The 24,259-nt window shown below is 41.7% G+C and overlaps 1 protein-coding gene across 1 annotated transcript in view; it reads right to left on the bottom strand.

The window, feature by feature from the left end:
- LOC139723359 (uncharacterized) overlaps positions 1 to 24,259 on the bottom strand; it is a 73,134-nt gene that overhangs the window by 20,892 nt on the left and 27,983 nt on the right. Inside the window, exons 25-50 of the mRNA XM_071634617.1 lie at positions 23,966 to 24,257; positions 23,035 to 23,223; positions 22,147 to 22,350; positions 21,152 to 21,445; positions 20,489 to 20,677; positions 19,972 to 20,175; positions 18,781 to 19,089; positions 18,097 to 18,311; positions 16,712 to 16,838; positions 15,960 to 16,367; positions 14,759 to 14,969; positions 13,541 to 13,725; positions 12,995 to 13,147; positions 12,257 to 12,445; positions 10,689 to 10,900; positions 10,006 to 10,126; positions 8,604 to 8,798; positions 7,625 to 7,834; positions 6,720 to 6,871; positions 5,333 to 5,486; positions 4,547 to 4,747; positions 3,656 to 3,859; positions 2,535 to 2,837; positions 1,670 to 1,861; positions 859 to 1,062; positions 117 to 231 (exon numbers count right to left, since the gene is read on the bottom strand). Of these exons, the coding sequence (XP_071490718.1) occupies positions 117 to 231; positions 859 to 1,062; positions 1,670 to 1,861; positions 2,535 to 2,837; positions 3,656 to 3,859; positions 4,547 to 4,747; positions 5,333 to 5,486; positions 6,720 to 6,871; positions 7,625 to 7,834; positions 8,604 to 8,798; positions 10,006 to 10,126; positions 10,689 to 10,900; positions 12,257 to 12,445; positions 12,995 to 13,147; positions 13,541 to 13,725; positions 14,759 to 14,969; positions 15,960 to 16,367; positions 16,712 to 16,838; positions 18,097 to 18,311; positions 18,781 to 19,089; positions 19,972 to 20,175; positions 20,489 to 20,677; positions 21,152 to 21,445; positions 22,147 to 22,350; positions 23,035 to 23,223; positions 23,966 to 24,257 (5,432 nt within the window). The remainder of the gene's footprint in view (positions 1 to 116; positions 232 to 858; positions 1,063 to 1,669; positions 1,862 to 2,534; positions 2,838 to 3,655; positions 3,860 to 4,546; positions 4,748 to 5,332; positions 5,487 to 6,719; positions 6,872 to 7,624; positions 7,835 to 8,603; positions 8,799 to 10,005; positions 10,127 to 10,688; positions 10,901 to 12,256; positions 12,446 to 12,994; positions 13,148 to 13,540; positions 13,726 to 14,758; positions 14,970 to 15,959; positions 16,368 to 16,711; positions 16,839 to 18,096; positions 18,312 to 18,780; positions 19,090 to 19,971; positions 20,176 to 20,488; positions 20,678 to 21,151; positions 21,446 to 22,146; positions 22,351 to 23,034; positions 23,224 to 23,965; positions 24,258 to 24,259) is intronic.

Here is a 24,259-nt window from a genome sequence, read left to right as displayed (position 1 = left end):
TACAATCATCATAAGCAATGTAATTAAGAAGTAAAGGGTTTCATACTATTATTTATTTTCTTAATCATGTCTTTTTCCCCGGTCAATCATGCATAAACTCGATGACTTTCATCTACCTGTAACCGCTGACGTCACAATTGTAGTCCGATGGTCTCCATGCCAACAGTATGGACGTTGGGCTGGTAGCCGTTCCAATGAACAGGGATGGGTATATGTCTTCCGGCGTGAAATCTGTGAGCCAAGCATTGACAGAAAATCGTTAACATAATTCTGAAAGTAGGCACTACGATAATACACAGCACATCGACAGATCTTCGAGCGCTTGAATCCACATATGATTTCCCAAGTAGTATGTTTCTGCAGAAAAAAAAGTTTACCAACATGGTGGAAAAAATAGAAGGTAAAAAAATAGTATGAAGGTTTTGTTGAAATTCAGTTGATATGTGACAATGGAAAAGTTTGAAGCAAACAGGAACTTCTTCACGTATGAAAACAGAAATCATTGCAAACAACCCCCCACAATTCGTAAATGGTTTATCCGATCCATCGTGCAATTCATCGGACATGAATCTAACAGTAAGATCAAATCCGACCTACGCGGAACGTGTTAAAAATGATAAAGGGAAGAGCTTGCATACTTATCAGTTATGCGTTCACTAAACGGGACGCATGCTTATATGGAAAGAGACGGAAATCGGGGCTTATCTTTTCGATTGTTTTATCTTTTTAGAATTGTATGTAAGCTTGTGTCTCGTGATCTGTTGTCACTCGAATCGGTTAATCCCAAAGTCTATATTAGGGGGGCATATCTCACTCAGTATTAAGATGGGTGTGACCAGCGTAAGTTTTGGATCCTACCTTTCACGATGATCTCACAAACGAAGGGTAGCGCCCTCTCACACGCCCTGTCGTTGAATTTAGCATTGTCCTGCAGCTGGCCGCAGTTCTCGCTGCCGTCCACGTCAGACGGCTGACCGACGTCCCACTGAGCTTGCCCCCAAAGGGATAGGTCCGAGCAGTCCACCCAGCGGTATGACCCTTCATCTGCCTTGTCGTACAAACCTGTCAATCACATAGGGGAGAGATATAGATGATAAAAATCTTTCACAATGTTATCTACTCTGTCTTAGAAAAAGACTGTACGTGCATAATCGGGTCTTCAAATGACATGAAAATGTGATCGGCGATTTGCAGAGGCCATGTACTGTACGTATTTCAGTATAATGTGGTTACAGCAATGATGAATTACAGTGCGAATGTTAAAGGCCCCCAGAGTGAGGAGCCTTGCGCCAGACACGAATCGCGATCCTCTTAGTCGTGTGCTGTGAGTCTTCAATGTGTATTGTCTAAGTGTGGACAATAATATCGCCGTCATCGTACTTTCCCTATTACTGAACAACGCTGAGTTTCATAAAACATGCGTTAAACAATCACATTGATTGGTTGATTTCAATCAAGGAAAAAAGAAAGACAAAACGGAAAGTAATTGCATACTACATAAGATATGATATAAGATAACTAAGAAACCTAAAGACCCCTCTAATGCTTTCAAGGATAACACGAACTCTCCTCGGAGAGTTCGCAGAAGACCACCGACCACCAAAAGACATCAGGCCTGTGAGCTTTTCATTCCCCCTTCTTATAATTCTTTTTTCTACTCTCTACTCACCGATCCACCAGTCGTAGCCGCCGAAGCCGTGCTCGACGAAGTAGTTCATCTCGTCTTCCGTGTCGACAATGGCCAGATCACCGTTGGGGGCGGTCATGCACTCCTGCCTCGCGTCATCCCAGTTCCTTGCCTCGGTCACGAAGCGGTAGCACCCGTAGTCGTAGCCGAGCTCGTAGCCGGGCGGACAGATGGCTGGGGGTAGAAGCAAGGGATTTCAATCTCCAAAATGGCATTCATGCTCATGCGTTTCTCACATCAGAGGCTCACAATGAAGGTATGCAAAGTTTAAGTTCAAATTCAGGTTTTATCAAAAAATTCAACGACAAAAGCCGTCATGAATTCTTGCAAAGTAAAGAAGTGCACCACAAACAGAACACTAAACAAAGTTCAGAATATCAATATTACATCGTTTTAATGCTCATGCATTTCCGACGGGCTCACAATGAAGGTAAAGTTCAAGGTCAATTGCATGTTGCAAGCCGACAATACAGCTGCCATGAATTCTTGCAAAGTAAAAAAGTACACCACAAACGAAACATTCAACAAAGTTCAAATAAATTGTCAATATTACAACACACAATAATAACACAATAATAACAGCAGTAAGGTGATTTTTTTTTTCTGGGAATGCGATGAAAATTAAGATTGTTTTTTTTTTTCATTTTGAGTAGATTTAACATTTTTAACCGGTTCCATCTTTTCCTTTAGGGCTGAAGCAAACATACGTAGTTAAATTCAGAGTTGCCAATGTAATAGGAAAAGATGATGATTTTTGGAGCAAAAATATCCTGGGGCTTGATGGGTTAATATGACTATTAAATGCAGAGTACAAAAAGGGTACTGAGAATTGAGTAAAGACACTTACTAGACTCGTTGAAGGTCAACACCAAAGTTTGGTAGATTGGTGGAAGCATTCCTTGGGCTGTGTAAGGAGCAATGGAGACCACGTAAAGTGTGTCGGGTCGGAGACCCGTGATCGTTCCCTGGACCCGGATCGAGCCCGGGACATCGACAACAACGTCGTCGGTGATGCCCCCGTCGGAGGCGATCAGGTAGTAACCCAGCAGGTTGCAGATCGACATGCTGGGCACCCAGCTGGCCGAGATGGTTAGGGCCGAGGTAGCCTGAGCGGTGAACTGAGTCGGGTATTGATCCTCGTCCGTGAAGCCTTCGAATACACAAACATAAAACGAAACAAGGATGAGCAAACTAAATGGCGTCATTAAGCTAGGATTATAAAACAATGACTGAGACATTTACCAAGCTCTATAAAAATATCAATTCTACAAAATTTACTAAAATGATTAACTCAAATGATAGAGGAAATCAAATCCTTGGGGGCTTTTTTTATTCAAATCCATTGAGAAGGTACATGTACATTGACAAAAAGTTGGGTAGATATCGAAGTCATGTTTGGTTTGATTCAGTGTTACCAATAGATTTTTAACGGAAAAAGAAAGAACAATCTATTTCTTAAGAATATATGAGTGCACTCTTCAATGCTTTCATAAAAAGATGCCCCATGTAACCTGTAACAGAAAACAAATAATTATTCAGACATAAGCAAACAAACAGGCGACAAGGAGATGATTTACTGGAACACGGAAAGTCGATAAGTCGATAACATAGAAAATTAGAAGTAATCAATGAATTAAACTGAATTGAATTGAATTGAATAGATCTGAATTGAATTGAACTCGGATCCTAGAGCTATACAAGTCCGGTTTCACACAGGTTCTTGCATTTATCTTTTGCTTTCGCTGGTTTTGTTGCTAGATGATACGGATACATTATGATTAAATAGTTATTGTATCAAAATTACATTTTTTCTCTAACGTTACGTCATATTACTTTGTCATACAGGGTCATACTGTCGCGAACAATTTTGTCGTTTTGAGAAATATGGAAAACAACAAATCAAATCGAACAAAAAATACACACTAATGAAACTAAACAACAACAAAATTTCATAAAATAACGTCGTACCTTTTCGTTGTATTTTGCAGGCATATGACATGGTGGTGTCGCACGAGACATCGTCCCACTCGCCGGCGGAGTTCATCTGGACGCAGTCGCTCGTACCACGGAGATCTTGCGGCTGACCAGGGGCCCAGTTCAAGGTCTGCCAGAGGCTGAGCGACTGGCAATCCACCCAGCGGAACAAGCGCTCCTGGCCGAGGTCGCTCATTCCTGGGGACGCAATTTGAAACACACACGAGAAATTGAATGTACATATTCTCCATGTTTCTGATACGACGGGGGATACTTCGGGGAGTAATAATTTCCCCTTTGAGTTGTCTGTCTTCTGCCTGAGAGAATGCAAGGGTCAGCAAGCGACCAGTTCTAGACTTTTAAGCAAATCTAATAATTGTAAGACACAACAATTAGAGTTGGAAAATCACATTGACAGAGTTTCGTGACTGCGGTTGAGTCGGTAATCTATTGGTTGATTATGAGTTCCTCCTGCAAACAAAATCATTGACCTTTGAATAAACCCTTGTCATTCTTATGATTCCTCTTTCGAGAGAACTGACTTTTTGAACTTTTAAAATGGTTTTCGTAGCCAGTCATTTAGCTTCAATGGCGTCCATGCAGGGTCATGATTGACCAGAAGTGTAAACATGTTCTATACCAAACGCAAACAGGAGGAAACTGACCAGAAATTAATATAATCTATTAGTTACAATAACACCAATGAACAATGTACGTCGCACGGATTGAAATAAGTTTGGATCATTTTGTACAGCAGCATATTTGAGTAACCTGTCCTGTAATATAGACTCATGATTGTGTTTCAGTCTACTGCCCCAGTACTCTGAGGTGTAACAGATAAATCTACATTGGGTTTCGGAAGAATCTAGCATGATCGATACCCACCTATCCAGTAGGTTGCTTGTTCTAGAACGCGGGACGAGTTGACGAAGTCCAATTCTTCACGAGTATCGATCACGGCTAGATCTGAATCGGGGTCGTCTGCTTGGCACAATAGACGAGCGTCGAACCACGTCTGCGGCGCCACGCCGAACCTCCAACAGGTGAAGTCGGGGCCCTGCTCGTAGTTGGGCGGGCAGTTTGTGACTGGACCAAGGGGAGGTGACGTAAAAGTTTCAGTGTATATTGGACACTGTCCAGGATTCTTGCAATGATCATTAAGCTCTATGAACACGGTTGTTCAATGTTCAGTCTGAATGTGCGTGTTACCCAGTTGCTACAACGCCAGCGACTATTGCAATTTTCCATTATCAGTAACTGCCATCAATTACCAAAGAAACAAAAGAACCTGGATATTACATCTCTCTGGTATGGGGGGGGGGGGGGTATTTCCTCTACGTGTTACTTACGTGTACATTTACTTTCACTACATGACGTAAATGGGGATCACAGCTATTAAAAAGGGGGGGGGGGGTTGCAGAAACAGCATTTCGGAAAGTATGGTATTATCTGTATGATTCATACATACATCAACATAAACATCAGGTTTTCACTTAACATCAACTTCGTACACTGGTTAAGTAGATGCAATCCTATTCTGATCGTTGCAAATTATTACCTTGAGTTGATAAAACAAGAATACTCAGCAACTAGTACTTCATCAAATGAAATATAACAAAGCAAAACAAACAATTTATGACGATTTAATAGGGATTGAGCGCAGCGACATACCTCCTTCAGGCAGTGTTGTAGCATTGATTGAACCAACATCCGGGAGACTACCGAAGGTGAAAGTTTCGGCATTCAAAGAGACTAGGTAGCTTGTGGATGAGGATAGGGAGTCCGCATTTATACTTGACCTGTCGTAGCCTGGGAAAGCAATGATCTGATAAAACGCAAAGAAAGACAGAAAACAATAGAATAATTATGGCAAAGATGATGGTGAGGGAGACTCAGGTAAAAAAAAAAAAAAAAACTACAAAAACACAAAATGCCATAAATCAAACAGCCAATAACTCATTGAACAAGGAGTGGTGACCCCCCCCCCCCCCCGCATATGACTTGACTTAGCTCAGTATCAATCTGGACGAGGGGTTGGGTTACTGAGAGCAACTTCTCGGAAGAAATCATTGCATTCCCATAAACCATGTCCAATAACTGCTTGATATCTAGTTTCTTTCGACTATGTACTTCAGAGATTCCGTTTTTACTACTTTGCTTTTCTTTGTCATCTTTGTCATTAAAGAGCTGATTTCATGGGCCCGTTCTTGAACTGCTTTGGTTAGACTTAACAAAAAAAAAAAAACCAAAAACAAAAACAAGTTTCCCTAAAATAAAAAATTAGAACGTGGTTTATTTTTCTAATGTTACATGTTCGTCGTACTGCTATTACAGTACTAATTATGCCCGACGACTTTGTGCTAGTCTTTGCAGACTAATGTCGTTTTAAAGATGAAAATCTCCTTTAGTTAAGTAAGTCACCACTTTGCTTTAGTGCTTGGTATTCCTCATTTACCCACTTTCTAGCAGTCTTGTTTATAACCAACATTGGTACGATTTTGATTAAAATGAACCATCCCCATAACCTGAAGATGTCAGATGCCGTTTTTATAAAGACTGTTCTGCAAAATTAATTTCCCTTTCCAGCAAACTTGGTCAATCATAATAATAGGCACCGTTTTGCAAGAAGCAAGTGTCTTGAATTTATCAAAAATATTTATTTTTACACCTTTGAGCCTCCACAGTCTTTTGGTCTACTTTGAAGACCCTATACCGTGCTGAAAGAAGGGTGACCCGATTGAACCGATTTTCACTCGCGGAACGCTCGAAAACCATTTACGACTATAGTACAGGCCTGCTGTCATGGAACTGCCTGTTAGCGAATATGAAGCGTATGTTTCGACTTCGGTCGAGCTGCTCGACTTCGTTTGTATTGACACATGCTTAGAGATCAATGATAAGGCTGTACACAATCTATTACGGGTATTCCCTATCCGAGACAGGCCAGTCTTCTCATTGCATGATACCCCAAGTTACCATATAGGGCGATCTCACCGGTGGATCGCTCTTAAATCTCGAGAGTGAGAGTGGTACTCTAGGCATAAGGTAGGCTACTTACCCTGCCCATGTTTTCTGTCTCGAGTGTGACTCTATATCCTGTGATGTCACAATAGTAAGAGCTGGGGTTCCATGAAACACGTAGCGTGTCGGAGCTTACTGCCTCCACATCGAAATCGGTTGGGTTGAAGGCATCCGGGATGACATCCTCAACTGGCAAAATAGAACAGGAAGTGGGGCTCCGTGAGATAACGTCTGGTGGGGGGGGGGGGGGATTAGTTGCAGGAACCTGCAGCTAGATCAACGTAATCTGTGGAGGCAAGCACTTGGAAAGACGACTTGTCGTTATCATTGCTTTTTGACCCAGCAGACCGTTTTGACCGACGACGTATTATTTTGTACAAAATACCACTGTAATCGATTTTGCAGAAATGTATGTATACCGACAAGTAAAGTCATGGGTTTCCTTGCTAATTTGATTACTTAGAAAGACAGGTATTTAGGAAATTATACCTCAGCTTTCATTAAACATCTTTACGGTAAGTTTTATAGATCAGACTCTGTACCTGCTCACAAATTTGTACATGAATGCATTGTTATTATTATCTTTTTTTTTTTGATAACCTTCACGAACCCGTGCAAGAACAATTCTTAAAGGTAAATAATATGTGTATAATGAAATGACAGAAAGATTTTAGTGAGAGTTTAGGGCTGGGAACAGTGAAGATAACGAAATTACAACACAGCGAGGTTGTAAGATGTGATAGAAATACATTTTTCGTATAGAACATTTTCGACGTACGTGGTCTCCGAGTCGTGATATATATTATAATGCAATGTATGCAGTCCCATTCAAGGTATACAATATTGGGAAAATGTGTCATTATTGTCCATGAATGTAAGACAGGGAGAAAGAGAGAAAGAGAGAAAGAGAGACTTGAAGTTGAAAAGTATGCCTGAGCGGACCTTTAAGCGTCTCGCAAATGTATGGCTTGGCGAGGTCGCAGCGGTCATCGTAGTAGTAACTGTCGGCGCCGTCGATGTACACGCAGTCCTCTAGGTTCCCAGGGACCCTGCTCGGCTGGTCATCGCCCCAGTTATAGATGGCCCAGTTGTTGGTCGGAGTGTCGCACTCGACGTAGTAGAAGATACCCTCTGACGCGGCATCATAAAGGCCTGTATAGAGCAGCATCAACAGCAAAACGAGAATCAAGCTATGATGGCAATCTCAACAAGGCGTGATAGTGCGCCATTTCGGGATTCTTAAAGATTTTAAGAATTTTAAGTTTTTAGATTGACCGAGATGAGCTTGCCAGCACACCAACCTGGCAGCAAAAGTGGTATGTGACAATGTTACATTCAATGCAAAAATAATGAGATGGATGGTCTCCCAAGTGTAAATTGACGAACCAGTCGTTACCAGGTTCATCCTTTGCTTGAACATGATTGATGGATTCCATAAATTGTTACATTGCGCAACTTTTTCATGCCCTACGTAACTTTTAGTTTGAAAAGGAGTGAGGTACCTAACCAACTAAAAATGAGAAAGGTCTTTTGTACCAATGCATGTTCACATGAACTATCTCCGAACTGGCTTATTCACGCTGTCTGTTATGTTAAGGAGTACGGACCGCTCCGATCTGGCAGAACACCCGCCTTTTACTGCTGTGTCTCCATTGCGCAAGCGTATGCTGAATGCATTATCATATTGCGGCGGGGTGAGCCGGTCGCTGCATATGATTAAATCATGCATTCGTCAAACGCATGCGCGCATGGGACACCGCAGTTAAAAATTGCGGATTTTTATGTGACGTCGGATCGGTCTATCAACTGTCTATACTAAACCCTATGTAAATTGTTATTCATGATGTCACAATCGACAGGACCCTGGCCAGACCAAAAAGAAAAAGAAACGTCGACTGCGCATGGCAGATATCAAACTCACCGATCCACCATTGGTCGCCGCCGGAGACATCCCGGATGTAGCGGTTCTCAAGTGCGCTCGTGATGACGGCGAGATCGGCACCCGGCGTGGAGCGGCAGTCCTCTCTCGCAGCCTGCCAAGTGAGGGGGGCGCTTCCAAACTTGTAGCAGGTGGGTCCATTTGCGTCCGCTTCGATGTAGCCTTCGGGACAGTCGTCTGCATGAATGTGTGAATGTGTGTGTAGGGGGGGGGGGGGGGGGGAGGGACGGAGGGGATGGATGTAGAAAGAAGAAAAGTGTGGACAGTGTGATTGCCGCTACACATTGTTCTTCGCACACGTCTACAGCTTGCCCCTCATCACCTACAACGCTGTATACTGTGAAGGTCATAGACCTTGGATTTGGAAATATTGTAGACAAGCGTGTCTAATGATAGCCGTCAGTTGCAGTGGACTGAAGGTATGAATGATGATAGATATACTTCAATCTCTTTTTGAAAGCAATAGAATATACAAGTGGCTCGTACATCTCAGTTTATGGCCTAGCTCACTATGTGCATACTCGATCTTTGTGTTGAGGTTGAAAATGAAATTTCAGGCACGATGAAATGTTTGATTTCTTATCATGTTAAATATAGCATGAAGAAATCCAATGTTCCCCAGAATATATATATATATATATATATATATATATATATATATATATATATACATGTTTTAAGAGTGAAAACATTGTGTCCAACGCACAACAGTATAAGCCATACATTTGTGAAATCAGGGCCACTAATCCTTCATGTGCCTAGCACTTATCGATTGTTTGCCGATTTTTTTTTTTTTTTTTTTTTAGCATTTACTTATTGGTAATTCCTCCAAACTGAACCGTATGGCAAGTTTGAGACAGGTCACTAGGTGTAACAGTCCCAGTCTTATTAGCCTTAAGTCAGACACGAATGCCATGGATGCCCGACTGGCAATGAATCGACTAATCACCGAAAGTAATATTTGTCAAGAATCTGCCCCCTTTAAACGAAGAATGTGTTTGAAAGGATTTTTCAAACGGAGAATTAAGCACACTAACTAAAGGCCACCGCACAATATACGACCTTAAGTCGCACGACTGACCGACTTCAGATCTGAAATACACAAGGGTGTTTATGCTGAGGCTAGTGTGATTTATGTCCGATCCATAGTCTGTCAGTCGTGCGAATAAAAGCCGTGTAGTATGCGGCGGTCTTTAGAATTTATAAAGTTGTGCAATATTATCAAAGGATATGCTGTCGTAGAGAGAACTGATTTACAGTCTCTTTTTTTGTACATACGTTAAATAGATCCCAACTAAAATCAATATGAACAAACTTGATTCTCCAGCTGAAATGGAAGCAGAGACACTATTGGTGATCCTTCTGGGTAATAACATGGACTTACAGAATTGTTCGTAGGTGAAAGAGAACCCGGTCGCAACACCAGCTGAGTCGGCTGAAAACCTTATGGCAAGGGTATTCCCCGTACTGATAACGTCATCGGGAATGTCCGAACCGGTCAAAACCTGAATATAGTCAATGCATAAAAAGTGAGAATGAAACTGCACTTACTACCACTCATTCTTCTTTGTGCCGTTAAGAATTATAAAATTCCCCCGAGATCGGTAGAATTCAAATTTGAAGGCTTTCGATACTAAGTGCAGTCAGAAATTATATCTAAATGTACCCTTTGCTGTACGAGACTTTGTTAAGCATCTTGAATCTGGTCTAAGGAATGAATTCCACTGTAAGAATTTGAGCGGCCTTTACTGAAAGTGCAGTTTTACTCGGAATTTGCATATCTTTTAGTACATTGTAGGATAAAAATTTCTTAATGTGTCATATTATTTTGGTTGCGCTTCTTTGGAAGCCATTTAAGCCAATTTCAACATGAATGTTTAAGGAGCGATTATCTTGCCATCTCCGAAAATCTCAATGCACTTGAAAATCGTAAATTCCAACTATTTTCATAAAAAGCCACTACGAATGATGTTAAGGTTGAATAACAGCAACAAAAACATCAACAACAACGATGAAGACGATGAAGACCACGACGACAACAACAAGAAGATATGATGCAATCCTCACCAATGTTCCGAGTGGCTCAGCGCGGCTTCCCACAATGCCGAGCGTGTCACGGCCGGTTTCGAGGTCGAATCCGGAGAAGGTCAGGCGGATGTTGTATCCCTCGGTAACCTGGATGACCCAGTTGCAGAGGGCGTGGTTCGGATACTGGAAGCCGTAACCGGGTGAGGTGATGGTACCGGACAAGTCCGTCAGTACCTCATTAGAGCACATGTCTGTATTAAAGAGACAGAAGGATGGAAAAATGGGGAAAATACTTTCACATCTTTCTTACATAGCAAATTATTATCATTATTCTTATTCTTATTCTTATTCTTCTTCTTCTTATTATTATTATTATTATTATGATTATTATTTTCATTGCTGTTAATATTGTTATCATTTTTATTATTATTATTATTGTTATTATTTTCATTATTACCATTATCATTATTATTATTATTTATTCGGCAATTCAGCATACATGTACAATACAAGCGGACATAAAATACAAACAGAAAATCGTATTACATGATATAAAAATTGTGGTGATTCCAGGTGCATGCCGCTGGTTGCCAGGGGAGGAAAAGGCAAACTTAATCACCGAGGCTCGAGACCTTCCTCCCCGGCCAGTGCATGCACACAGAATCAGCTATATCAAAACAGTTACAAACATTATCAAATAATACATTATTACACAAAAATGCACTGAATTCAAACACAAATATGACTAAAACTATCACTGAATATGACCGATGTCCCACCCTGACCTGATGGTGTTAGCTCATCCAGCAAAACTGGTGATTTGATATTCTTTAAAAAACAACAACAAGCAAACAAACAAACACATAAATGATATATATTAATAATAATAATGATAATAAATCCGATGACAGGTCAGCTCTGAGCTCACATGAATGAGAAGAAAAGTGATAAGATATAAAACTTTGATGATAACCTCTGATTTCTATGAGATCAATGACATACAACAGGAAAGTGGGGAATATACACTTATACATTCATATCTTCATAAGATAGTAAACCTGGGCCCCGTTTCATTAAAAAAGTTGATATGATAGCAACTCTTGCTGGAATGGCAATTGTCATGGTAACGACAATAATCCAGTTTCCTGATTGGCTGTTGCTATGAGAAGTTGTCATTCTAGCAAGAGTTGCCATCCTAACATCTTTTATGAAATGGGGCCCTGATGACAAGTCAGCTCTGAGCTCACACGAATGAGAGAAAGGTGACAAGATATGAAACGTTTATGGTAAACGCTGAATTTTATGAGATCACCAACATTTATAAACTGTGCAAAAAAGTTCTTAATGGAAATGCTAAATTTACATTTTGTTTTCTACCATTAAATTCGAAGTTCAAACTTTTTCCTTCTCAGAATTTATTTATATATACAATTATTACCAATTTGTAGTTTATATATCTATTCATTTATTTGTTTATTTTGTATTTACACATTCTTATTGGTTTTGCTTTCTGTTATTGTTTTGTGTTGTTTTGTTTTTTGTTTGTTTGTTTGTTTGTTTTTACAGATGACGGCGTGGTGCATCATTTGGTTTTGATTGATACGAACCATCGTAGAAAGTAATGCTGAAGCCGGGCATGTTGGTGCTGACGTCAGAAGTGAAAGCCAGCCACATCGTGGCGGAGTTGGTCGTGAAGGATTCGTTGGCCGGACCGGACAACTGACCCACCCTGGTGGTGAGGTCGACGGCATTGTCGCCTGATCCCGGACCGAACTCCAAAGTATCGTAGGGACCCTCTGAAGAAGCCGTCAAGAAAAAAAAGTGATGATAATGTTATAACAGAAAATGAGAACGTCATGCCACTACAAGTGGTAATGACAATAGTGGTACACTGACATTAACAATAATGGTAATGGTAGTGATAATAATAATGATAGTGATAATAACGGTGATAATACTAATAAAGAATATGATAATATCAATGGTGAGGGTGACATTTTTTTTAAACACAGATAGTGACTGGTAATAATGATGTTGAATTGGCATCAAACGATGTTATCTCTCCTTTACTGTTCCATGGACATGGCAATGCCATTTAGATGCGTGTATATTTATCACTCGCAGGCAAGAAATGTGGTGTAAGTAACATACGCTTTACTCTATCTTGTCGACAGATTTGAAAACCCTGACGTAACAACATGAAGGTCTGTTTTTTGTGGTCTTTTTGTACGTCTGCTGCGGAATATCATGTATTAGTTCAGAGGATAAAAGAAATGAAATCACTTTTTTTTTTCACAATATCACGGAGTATAATACCAGTTTCTAATACAATGACAAATGCTCACCCGTCATAAAGTCAGTGATGACGGCTCTTATTGGCAACAATTGTTGGCCGAAGACAGTCCAAAGGCAGTACTCCTCGTTACCATAATTCTGCGGATAGTTAGGCGAGGTAATGGTCGTTGTTCCCTGGACGAGCCTAATAGTCTCCTCACAATCTACACGAAACACGAATAAATATGGATTTTAAACGAAATTAAACACAGATAAGAATATATATGATAAATGAATAAATGAATAAATAAATTGATAAATACATAAATGAATATGTAATCATATAACTATAACAGGTATACATACTCACAAATGAAATCTCTCTCTCTCTCTCTCTCTCTCTCTCTCTCTCTATATATATATATATATATATATATATATATATATATATATGTGTGTGTATCTTTATATGTATATGTATAATATATATATATATATATATATATATGTATATAACCGTCAGAGGCAAAGACGTCGAGAAAGAATATATATTTCTCGTATTATTAAAAAAAAAAACCGAGTATACAGAAGGAAAGCACAAAAAAGCAAACACAAACCGTGATCTTGCTCTGCAAAAATGGAAAATCCACTGGACGCATTGGCATAATCGGAGGTGAAATGGATCCACGCAGCAGAGTCCTTGATCATGAATGACGCCGGCTGGACGGTGCCGGAGAATTCGGCGAACTTTGTGCTGCTGTCCGTAGGGTCACTTCCGTAGCCAATCTCTAGGACGTCATAACTGTGCGAGTCAGTAGATTTATGAATTAGAGGAGCCCTCTCCACAACAAAAACAACAACAGAAACAACAACAACAACAACAACAACAACAACAACAACAACAACAACAGCAAATACAACAGAACCACAAAAGAAAAAAAGGTGAAAAAAACCAGACCAAATCTAAATGCACGGAGACCTGTGTTACTCGAGTTTAGGCAAGTTGTTCTAACTGCTTTGAAATTGGGAATTGTCAATGATGATAACGATTACAAAGCTTTGAAAATCACAATATCCGTATTAATGAAGTGTCTCACAAGGAATTGATTTAAATATAAAATTTCGCTTTCATAGAGCGTGAAAGTCTACTTTCGAATTCAAGTCCGGAGACGCAAAAAATATTATAAGAGTGAACGTAATCTCAGGAGTTAGGATTTTGCCATCGCCGTCACGATCATCGTCCTCTATCATTGCAATCATCTTGATTACAATCATTGCCATCATAAAGATGAGGTCTGATGATTGAAATAATTTTCATTGCATATTTTTCTTCTCCTTCAATATATTCTAATATCATCATTATCATCATCATCATCATCATCACCATCATCACTATCACCATCTTCACCATCACCATCATCATCAACAGCAGCAGCAGCAGCAGCAGCAGCAGCATCGCCGCTGTTAACATCCAAAGAATCATATCTTCATAATCGTCATCATCAACACCGGCAGCACCATGGTATCCTCATTATAATCCTCCTACTCCTCCTCCTCCTCCTTCTTTTCCTCCTCCTACCTCGCCTCCTCCTCCTCCTCATCATCATCATCACCACCACCATCACCACGATCACCAACACCATCATCATCATCATCCACCATCATCATTGTCATCATTACCATCATCATCACCATCAACATCTTCATCTTCATCATCATGGTCATCATCCAAGATCAGTTCGTGGTCATAGCAACCATCATCAATCTGCCAAAAAAAACCCCACCCAACAACAACAACCCATGTCTGATTGACGGGGCTTGGGAGCTAAACTCACAAGTATTCCGTCATGAAATCCCTGATGGACAGCCGGATACGGGCCTGGTCAGTGGTGAGGTACCAAGTACAATCGAGTCTGTGCGGGTAGTCCTGGGGGAAGTTCGGGGACTCAATGACCTGGACCCCATCGACCGGGACGGCGACATTTCCCCCGCAAGTTATGTTCAAGGGCGAGTTGTTACCAGGCGGTTTATCAGCAGGAACGTCCTCTGGCGTATACAAAGACAAACATAATATACTAGTAGTATTAATCCGTATGCTTCCCTTTGTGTGCTTATCATCTATGGTAAGATGAGGGACGTAAAAGTGACAATCAAAGACTGTTCTGTGCAGGGGAAGAGGCATTTCATGCCTTTTGTGAACTGTTTCGATATCTTAGCATACAACTGATTACGACTGAAGAAAAACAGCAGTGGTGCCATGCATTACAAGTGGAATATTTCGTAGTTGACACACTCGACGTACATTCTAAGGAGTGCATGTTTCAAATCCAAGGACTAACATACCCAGAGCAATATGTGAAAACGTGAATGCCTCAACGTATCTTCCACCCTTACATGGTAACGTGGGGCAAGGTCAATGTACTTTTGATTTGATTTGATTTGATTTGATTTATTCTCTGTATGCCATTTTTTTTTCAAATATATCAATTTTCTGCAATTTCATCAGCGTAGTACAAAATAACAGTAGTATACTAATTTCAACAGTTATCATCATTTGCATCAATTATACAATACATCTGTCATATGATTACAATACATGAGCTATATCTTAATTTGCAAACAGAACGATTTTGATATTCAATTACCGAAAGGAGCAAAAGGCTTCATACTAATGGCTTTCATACCAAGCATAAGATGTTATGTAACATGGAAGTGCTAGACATTGCTCTAAAAAGAACAGTACAGTGGACACTCGGCATTTGGAGCAATGATACAATACGATACCTGATATAGCAAGCTCTTTTCTCTGATCAAAGAGGGACAAACCTTTATTAATGTGTAGAAGTGTTGGCAACTGCTATGGCGTTATACTTGCCATATTATCATTTTTTTTAGGGGGAGGGGGCATCACGCATCTCTTCATACTGAGATTCCACTGCACTGAAATTAGGTAGAGTGTTACTTTTGCAACGGCAGGTATTGTGCATCATGAGGAGACACGTGTCGTGGGTGAGAAGGGGGAGTCAAAGTACTAACCGCTGTTCCTCTCGCTTAGAGAGAGCGCGAAACCCTTCGCCGCGTTGTCGACAGTCGACGAGTCGGTCTCCAGCCTCAGCCAGATCGCCTCGTCGGTGATGGTGAGCGACTCCTGAGTGGATCCGGTGAATCGGTACAAAACCGAGCTCGGGTCCGACGGGTCGGAGCCCTGGCCGACCACCAAGTAGTCGTAGCCGTTCTCGAGAGCGATGTCGCGGAAGTCCAGCTGGATGATGTCGTTGGCCGCTATGCCGACGTTGTTCGTCGACGGCGGGGTCGTGGAGGTGAAGACCCAGCTGCAGTCCTGGTAGTCGTCGTAGCCGCTCGGGTAGCCCGGGGATTCCAAGAGAAGAGGCAAACCAGATTTGAGGTCATAGGTGTTGGTGCACATACGTTCCACGGGAATCTCTGTGCAAACAAACAAAGAAAGAGATCGGCACGCGACTATGTTAAAAACAAGAGGAGCAGAATTTTAGCCACTTACAAGACATCTGAAAACAGGAATTATCATGTGACTTAGCAGCGCTATCCAGCCGTTTCTCATTATACTGTAACGAGTATCTTTATATGATTGATTTCCACAATGCAATGCAATACAATGGAATACGATGCAATTCAATGCAATTCAATGCAATTCCATATTTATTTCCTCTCATTTTTACGATAATCTTCATTGATATTGATTCTATGGTCTCCCAAACGAACTCTGCGAGCACTGAAGTGAAGTTTCGCATACTGCTTCATGGACTTACCCACGTCGTATTCGCTGTAGGTGAAGAGGAAGCCCCGGCTTTCCCTACTCGCGTCCGTAACGAACTCCACTCTCACCGCGTTGGAGGTGCTGATGTAGTTCTTGGGCAGTGTGAGGCCGTTCAGTGTCTGTCGAAGGAACGAGAACGATTTACCTCAAGATCTTGTACAAACATTGGGAAAGTTGTGATATGTTTATATCACGGCTGCTAACTGCTGATCAACCGTGCTCCTTGCCAGCAGAGTGCATTTCCTACTGCTATCCTTCATAAACCTTTTGATACAAGGCTGAGACAAGAAAGGCCTTGTCTTCACATTGTCAAATTTAGGAGAGGACGTGATCCGCGATGATTGATATAAACATACGTGATCCGCGATGAACACGATGAATGATATAAACATACGCTCTCGATGAATTTGAAGAGCATCAAAAGACGAAAACAACAGCAGAACAACAGAGAATAATTTGATATATAACACGCGCTCATTATACCTTAAACTGACTAGTTGCGTCATTCGCCGATGAACGCAATCACACCCATCATGTAAAACGTTAGGGAAACACATCATTTTAAAGAGGCATAGCGTGGGGAGACATGGGTAGTCTGACTGAATTGATATTCATTCGCTGCCCACCAGGGTACATTATTTCGAAAACCACGAACAGCGTCCGTCCGCCACGTGCCAGCGAATATGTACAGTGTACATGAAAGCATGGGCTAATCAGTGACTCTCGTCTCCAGCCGAGATTCTTGGCTGTGTGTGTAGGCCTACTTTACACAGATATCAGTGATAAAGCTGTGCACAATTCGTTACGGGAATTATCTGAGATATCTAAGCCGGACTAACCTTCCCACTCCATCTTCACTCCATCCACATCCGTCTTTAATACTTTACTTCCGTATCCTCATAGGTACGAGGCAACAACAACAACAACAATAACAACATTATCATCATCAACAACTACACAACTACACAACAACAACAGCAGCAGCAACAACAAGAAACACCAATACCACAACACAACAACATCACCATCAACATCATCAACAATTACAACATGACAACATCATCATCAACAAATACAACTACACAACAACAGCAGCAGCAACAACGAGAAACATCAATACCAAAACACAACACAACATCATCATCAACAACAATAACAACATCATCATCAACAACTTACTACAACTACAAAACAACAGCAACAACAGCGTCAGCAGCAGCAGCAACAAGAAACACCAATACCACAACACAACATCACAACATCAACATCATCATCATCATCAACAATAACAACATCATCATCATCATGATCAACAACAACAACATATACACGACAATAACAACAACAACAACATCATCAAACAAAAGGGGTACATACCAGCGTTTCTTCATATTCTCCGCTCTCCCCCATCTCCGAGATTCGGAGGAAATCGTTGGGATCGGGGACAAAGAAGAGGAGCTGGAATGTGAGCTCGACGCGAGTCTCCAACATGATGTCGTAGCGACACTCCAGGTTTGGAGGATAGTCATTGGGGAAGTACGGGGAGGAGATGTTGCCTGGTGCCGTTGTTATGACGACGGTCTCCTGGCATCCTGTTGGAGAACAGAGGTTATCCCGATGTTAATATCGTGTGCACATGGCGTGTCGTGGATTTTGATTGTGTGTAACAGACATTTTACTCTAATGGAAATCGTCTGTTCTACAGTTATTTTTTTTTGAAAAATAAATAACTGGATCCAAGTATCCATGGAACATAACGTAATGTAACAGCATAGTTTCTTAAATGAGTTTTCTCCCTGTCTGTTTACCAAGTAGTATCGTAGAAAGGAGCTAAAATCCCACAGAAATGGTGCCAATAAGGATCTTGAGGTGTCAATTTTCTTCAATCTGTCTCCCTCCACCAATGAAATCTGTAAAATCCCAACTGCTGATCTGCAATTTAATTATGGGGGAGACAGACTGAAGACAATTCACACCTTAACTTTCACCCCTCTGATTAATATTCTCTTGCTTTCAATAAGGATTTTTTTTTTAGAACGCAAAATAATATCCTAACGTCACCTGGGTATTCCAGTGTACTGGCGTCGACGGGCGGCCCGTAGTCGTATTCCCTGTCGACGATCACGAGGGGACGGATCTCGAAACGGTATGGAGTGCTGGCCCGCAGGTTGTCGATGACGGTGGAGTCGGCGTTCCCGCCCGAAACGATTCGCTCCCCCTCGGAATTGAGCTCGGCAAGGTCCGAGTAGCGGATCTGGTAGGCGTACACGTCACAGTTGAACTGTGAGGGCGCCCAACTGAGGAGGATGCTGTTGTCGGAGACTGGCTCTGCGCTGAAATTGGCGGGAAACACCTCGATGGGGAAGAAGTCTGAGAACACAAAACAATAAACATTCACATCCACATTAGCACACATTTACGAATAAAAAAAAATAACATAACGCACCTCAATTCTCGACAAAAAGAATTAACGGTATCTGGAGTGTATCACTCTGTAATTGATTTACTCATGTTTTAAATGCGTCTATTTGTAATCCGTTAAAACGAGATGGATTCGTCTTTTACATCATGGTTTCGAAAGGGCACAACTGTGTAGCCAAAAAATGAAAAAAAGAAAACGGAAGTCAGTATTTCATGCCTTGGGACGTTGGCTGGTTGTTTTATATATCCTCAACATTTGTGGACATAGACTGCAACATACAAAAAAAAAAAACAACAACCATCAAACAGAAAAATCAACCGGTGAGAACGCTCTGATAAAAATCTTCGCAATTCTACAAAAAAAAATAATGATAACAGACGTTTGCAGATTGGAAGAAAGGTCAAATCAAGAGTGATAAATGATGAGAAAAGAGGTAATAAAAAACCCGAGAATGAAGAATTAGTAGGGGAAATGTTCTATTGATCAGAATCACGACGCAATGAATACACATAACCGTGACTACGAGTCCGGTGCGGGGATGACAATCAGAGCAGTGAATGACATTTTCCCCCAATTAGTGAAATTGTCAGGAGAGATTTAACACGCTATATTGTTCAGGATGTAATCAGTATTTCAGATTGTTACTTGCTAATAGGCGGCTGAAATTCGACAAAGACTATCTGCAATGCGTTTTTATAGATACTGAAAAGTTTTAAATCGGCGGGATTTTTTTTTTCAACCCAGGCAGTGCCAGGAATACTAAAAATGAAAAGGAAAAATGAATATTTTAAGAGGCCCATTTTGGAGGATAGCAAAGATTACGTGCTTACCCTTCGCGAAGATTTCGCAGATGAACTGGTTCGGGCGTGCACAGGGCCAGTCCATCCACTGACCGCTGCTGATCATCTGGACGCAGTTCTGGTCAGTGGCCCCGACGTCCGGCTCGTCCGGTGCCCAGTTGGAGGTCTGCCAGGGGGTCATCTGGCTGCAGTCGGTCCAGCGGAAGGTCCCCTCAGTGGACTGGTCGTGGAGCCCTATAGGTAGCCAAAGGTAGTAGGTGATTAATCAATCTGTCTTTTCGGATGTCAGATTTGAAATGGAATTGAAACATTTGTCATTTCTTTTGTCGGTCACCTTCAAGTGGAAGTGTTGCTATGATGGTAGTTACAATTCATTGCGGATTTATCATTACTTGGAAAGTTACCATAGTTTTATGCAACGGGGCCCTAGAGCAAAACTGGGAAGGGGGGGGGGGGGGTAAGGGAAATCCGTCAAGGGACTCGAACCCACGAACTTCAGTTTGTGAGTCCAGTGCATCATCTCATTGTAACGCAACAATGGACATACCAATCCACCAGTCGCCCTCCACAGTCCTGTTCTTGATGTAGTCCTGCTCGACCTGGTTGTTAATGAGCACCAGTTCTCCACCGGGATCCTTGCTGCACTCGAGTCGGGCCTGCTGCCATGTGAGCACGTCCTGAACGAAGCGATAGCAGCGGTTCAGGTAGCCCCGCTCGTAACCATCTGGGCACACGTCTGTAATATCAAAAAGAAAGAAAACAAATAAAATAGAAAGCAGGGCAGAATGTTAAAAGATGAGGTCTGGAACATGGAAAAATGATATGAAATCGGAAATGCCCTCCCCTGCAAAGTTCATATCGTATGCTTCTCTCGTCTGAGGCATCAAAAATTAGGATAGTGCACTTATTACTTAAATGTTTGGATGTATCTATTTCGATTTTGCAACATAACTTGTCTCTCCTAACATGCCTAACTACACTTTTTTTTTTTTTTTTGAGCGCAACCTGTCAACTTCACGTTATTATCATCACTGTCGTTGATGAAATGGCAGTAGGGTGGAACACTTCATTTGCAAGTCAACGACGTAGAAGCTGGTTCTTATGCAAAAGTTACTCGTCTTTTTCTCTTGTTTTCCGATAGAACTCGATCAATAACCCAATGTGATGACTGTTGTACAGTTTGTAGAAATTTGTGAATCTGTGCGTGTACCAGTCTCGTTGTCTGTCCTGGCTGTGATGGCGTCGCTGTAGAGCCCCGTTCCAAGATCAGTCACAATGGCGATTCGGAACCTGTACTCAGTGTCGCGCATGAGATTGTTGAACGTGTACGCGTCGGAGTCGCCCCCTTCCACGAGGACGGTGGTTGAGTCCAGTCCCTGAGTGACGCGGATGCTGTAGCCAATCACATCGCAGTTGTAGTCGGACGGCATCCATGTCAGTCGTATGCTGACAATGGAAAGGGTCGTGGCTGCGAAGTCGGTCGGGGTGGGGTCTCCGGGATTGGCTGTTATAAAGAGATTTTTATTTAAATAATGGGGTAAGTGGTATCCACTATCAGCACACGCCTTATGATCAACAATTTAGTCACGGCGAGGAAAAGACAATTTCATTTTTTTGTTTAATGTCAAATGATGTAATTACGCATCTGATTTAATCCATGCCAATTGACGAAATCATGACACTCTTCATCAATTTGCTTTCATAAAAATTAACTGTAGAAAAAATGCAAATCATAATTATCATTACCATCATCATCACCGTCACCACCACATCATCATCATCGTCGTCGTCGTCGTCGTTGTCGTCATCTTTACCTTCATTTTTTAAGTAAATCTCACTCATCCAGTGTTACATTCTAGTGTTACCACTGCACTTCTATGTAATTAGCTTTCAGGCAATAAAGTGTTTACGTATAATTACGCTATTTTTCCTATTCTTTAATTGCCCTAGATCATTCATTCATTTATTAGTTTCTTGTCATTTTTTGATCACACTGAAGTTAAATGAGGCATCATAGGTGACACTTTTCTTGTCTACAGATGTACCCCATGTGAAGACATTGAACCCATTGACTCCCTTGATCTAGAGCCATGAGACCCAACCCACTGTTCCAAAAAAATAACCCTACACGGTGATTTAATCCTCTGCCACACGAGATTAAATATTGAATATAATGCTTGAAGTAGGTAGGCTCTCTTGTTTTACCCAATGGGTCAAGCTCGCAGATGAACATGTTTGGACGTTCACAGGGCCAGTCCAGCCACTGTCCAGTGGACACCATCATCCCGCAGTCCTGGCTTCCGTCTTCGTCGTCCGGCTGTCCAGCGGCCCAGTTGGACGTCTGCCATAGGTTCATGTCCGTGCAATCCACCCAGCGGAACTCCCCTTCTTCAGCCTTGTCGTACAGCCCTATTGGGAACAAGGAATGGCAGATCATGGGTTCGAATCCCGAATGGACATGGTTCCAAAATCGTCGTTTTGTAGAATGGGCCATACAACATTGATACGCCTACCATAATGCAGAGGTCTTGGAGGATAAATGTTTGAGTGTTTGTGATGCGTGAGGATCTTCAGAAAGTAGCCTACAGCACCCAGACTTTTGAAAAGTCGAACGAGAAATCATTAGCAAATTGTTCGTGTTTAGATACTCTTTTTTTTTCATTAAATGTTTTCATTTTCCTAATCACTTATTAGGACAGCCTCCGAGGTAAAGAATAGAAAATCTTCAACAGCTGTCATGGCTGTAGTCAGATTTAAGCTGTTAAAGTTTGTTTACCAAACAAAGCAAAAAAAATAGATAAAGAAAATATGGATAGATAAAAAAAAAAATTGCAAGCTGCGACTAAGTTCAGACAAGTTGGCCTGGACCTACAGAGAGAGATGGGCGCAAAAAACGGGGATGAAAAATATGCGTAATATGTACATAATTATGACACAGGAGCGCACTTTAAAATATAGATACCATTAACAATTGTGTGGATGATAGTACGATATATTGCATGAAAGAGTGCTGCCTGAAAGACTTAATCTCCATTTTTTTTTTTGGAGGGGGGGGGGGGGGGGGGGGGGTGGCGGGGAAAATTGAATACTCACCGACCCACCAGTCTCCCGGGCCAGCGCGGCTGGTGATGAACTCGTGCTCCTCTGCAGTCTCGATGACGGCCAGATCTGCGCCGGGATTCCGTTGGCAGATCTGACGGGCGCCGTTGAAGTCCACGGTGAGGTCGTTGCGGAAAGAGTAGCAGCGACTGTTGTTGCCGAGCTCGAAGCCGTCAGCGCAGGCTGCGGAGAAAGAAGAAATAGGAGATGATAGATGAGGAGGGGAGAAAGATGAAAATTAATAAGAAAGAATGAAATGGAGAGAGACAGGTCGGGTCATAATTATGATGCCATTTCGCAGAGACTCAACAACTGCGGGCTCAACTGTAGTCAGCGATGTTCGGGTAATCATGCAAAGTTTTAAATAGTTCAAACTTCGAGGGCTGGAGAGAGACCTGATTTTGCTGAGCTTTTAACTAAAACCCTATAATCTACTTCCACAGACTCACCATTGCTGTGATATCACTCTAGCATTAAAGGGATGCTAAAGGTTTGGTTTCAAATTTCCAACTTTTTTTCTGAGATAAAGAGAAACCTCTTATGAAAAAAAAATAAAGAGCATACAATTCTAAGAGGAATTCGAAATCCATTATGATGAAAATTGGTTTTGAAATGGCTGAGATATCCGACAGAAAGAAGGTCCCGGTAAAAGGAGGGAACCACCTTTCATTACGCAGCTGTTAAGACCACTTTTAGCTTGCATTTTGATATCTCGGCCTTTTCAAAACCGATTATCATCCAATAAACTTCCTCTTAGAATTGCAGATATTTTGATATTTCATAAATGGCTTCTAATCACGTCCCCAAAAAAGTTTAACTCTGAATCCCCTGTCTCATGCAATCAAAACTGTACCATTCCTTAAGTGACAAATGATTGTTGTTATGCTCTTTTTCTGTTGTATTGTTTATTGGGTTATCTTCTTACCTGCCACGGTTCTGACCTCTGATCCAGCCGAATTACCAAGACTGCCGAAACTAAAGGTGATCGTGTCGATGAATACCGAGTACATAGTGTCGGGCATGAGATCCGTGATGAGGTAGATGTCGCTTTCGCCGCCGGGAACCGCCTGCACCCCTCGCACGCCGTCCTGGCCGAGCCAGCCCACGGTGTAGGACAGGATGTCGCACTGGCGAGAGTTGGGAGTCCAGCTCACGGTGACCGTGGACGGCGACCGGGAGTCGGTGCTGAAGCCGGACGGTGAAACAGCGTTAGGCTGCT

The sequence above is a fragment of the Diadema antillarum genome, unplaced genomic scaffold (assembly GCF_040938485.1).
Source record: "Diadema antillarum isolate AM-2024a unplaced genomic scaffold, OU_Dant_1.0 scf00000187, whole genome shotgun sequence".
NCBI classification, from domain to species: Eukaryota; Metazoa; Echinodermata; class Echinoidea; order Diadematoida; family Diadematidae; genus Diadema; species Diadema antillarum.
This window is presented reverse-complemented; position numbering and strand designations above follow the sequence as displayed.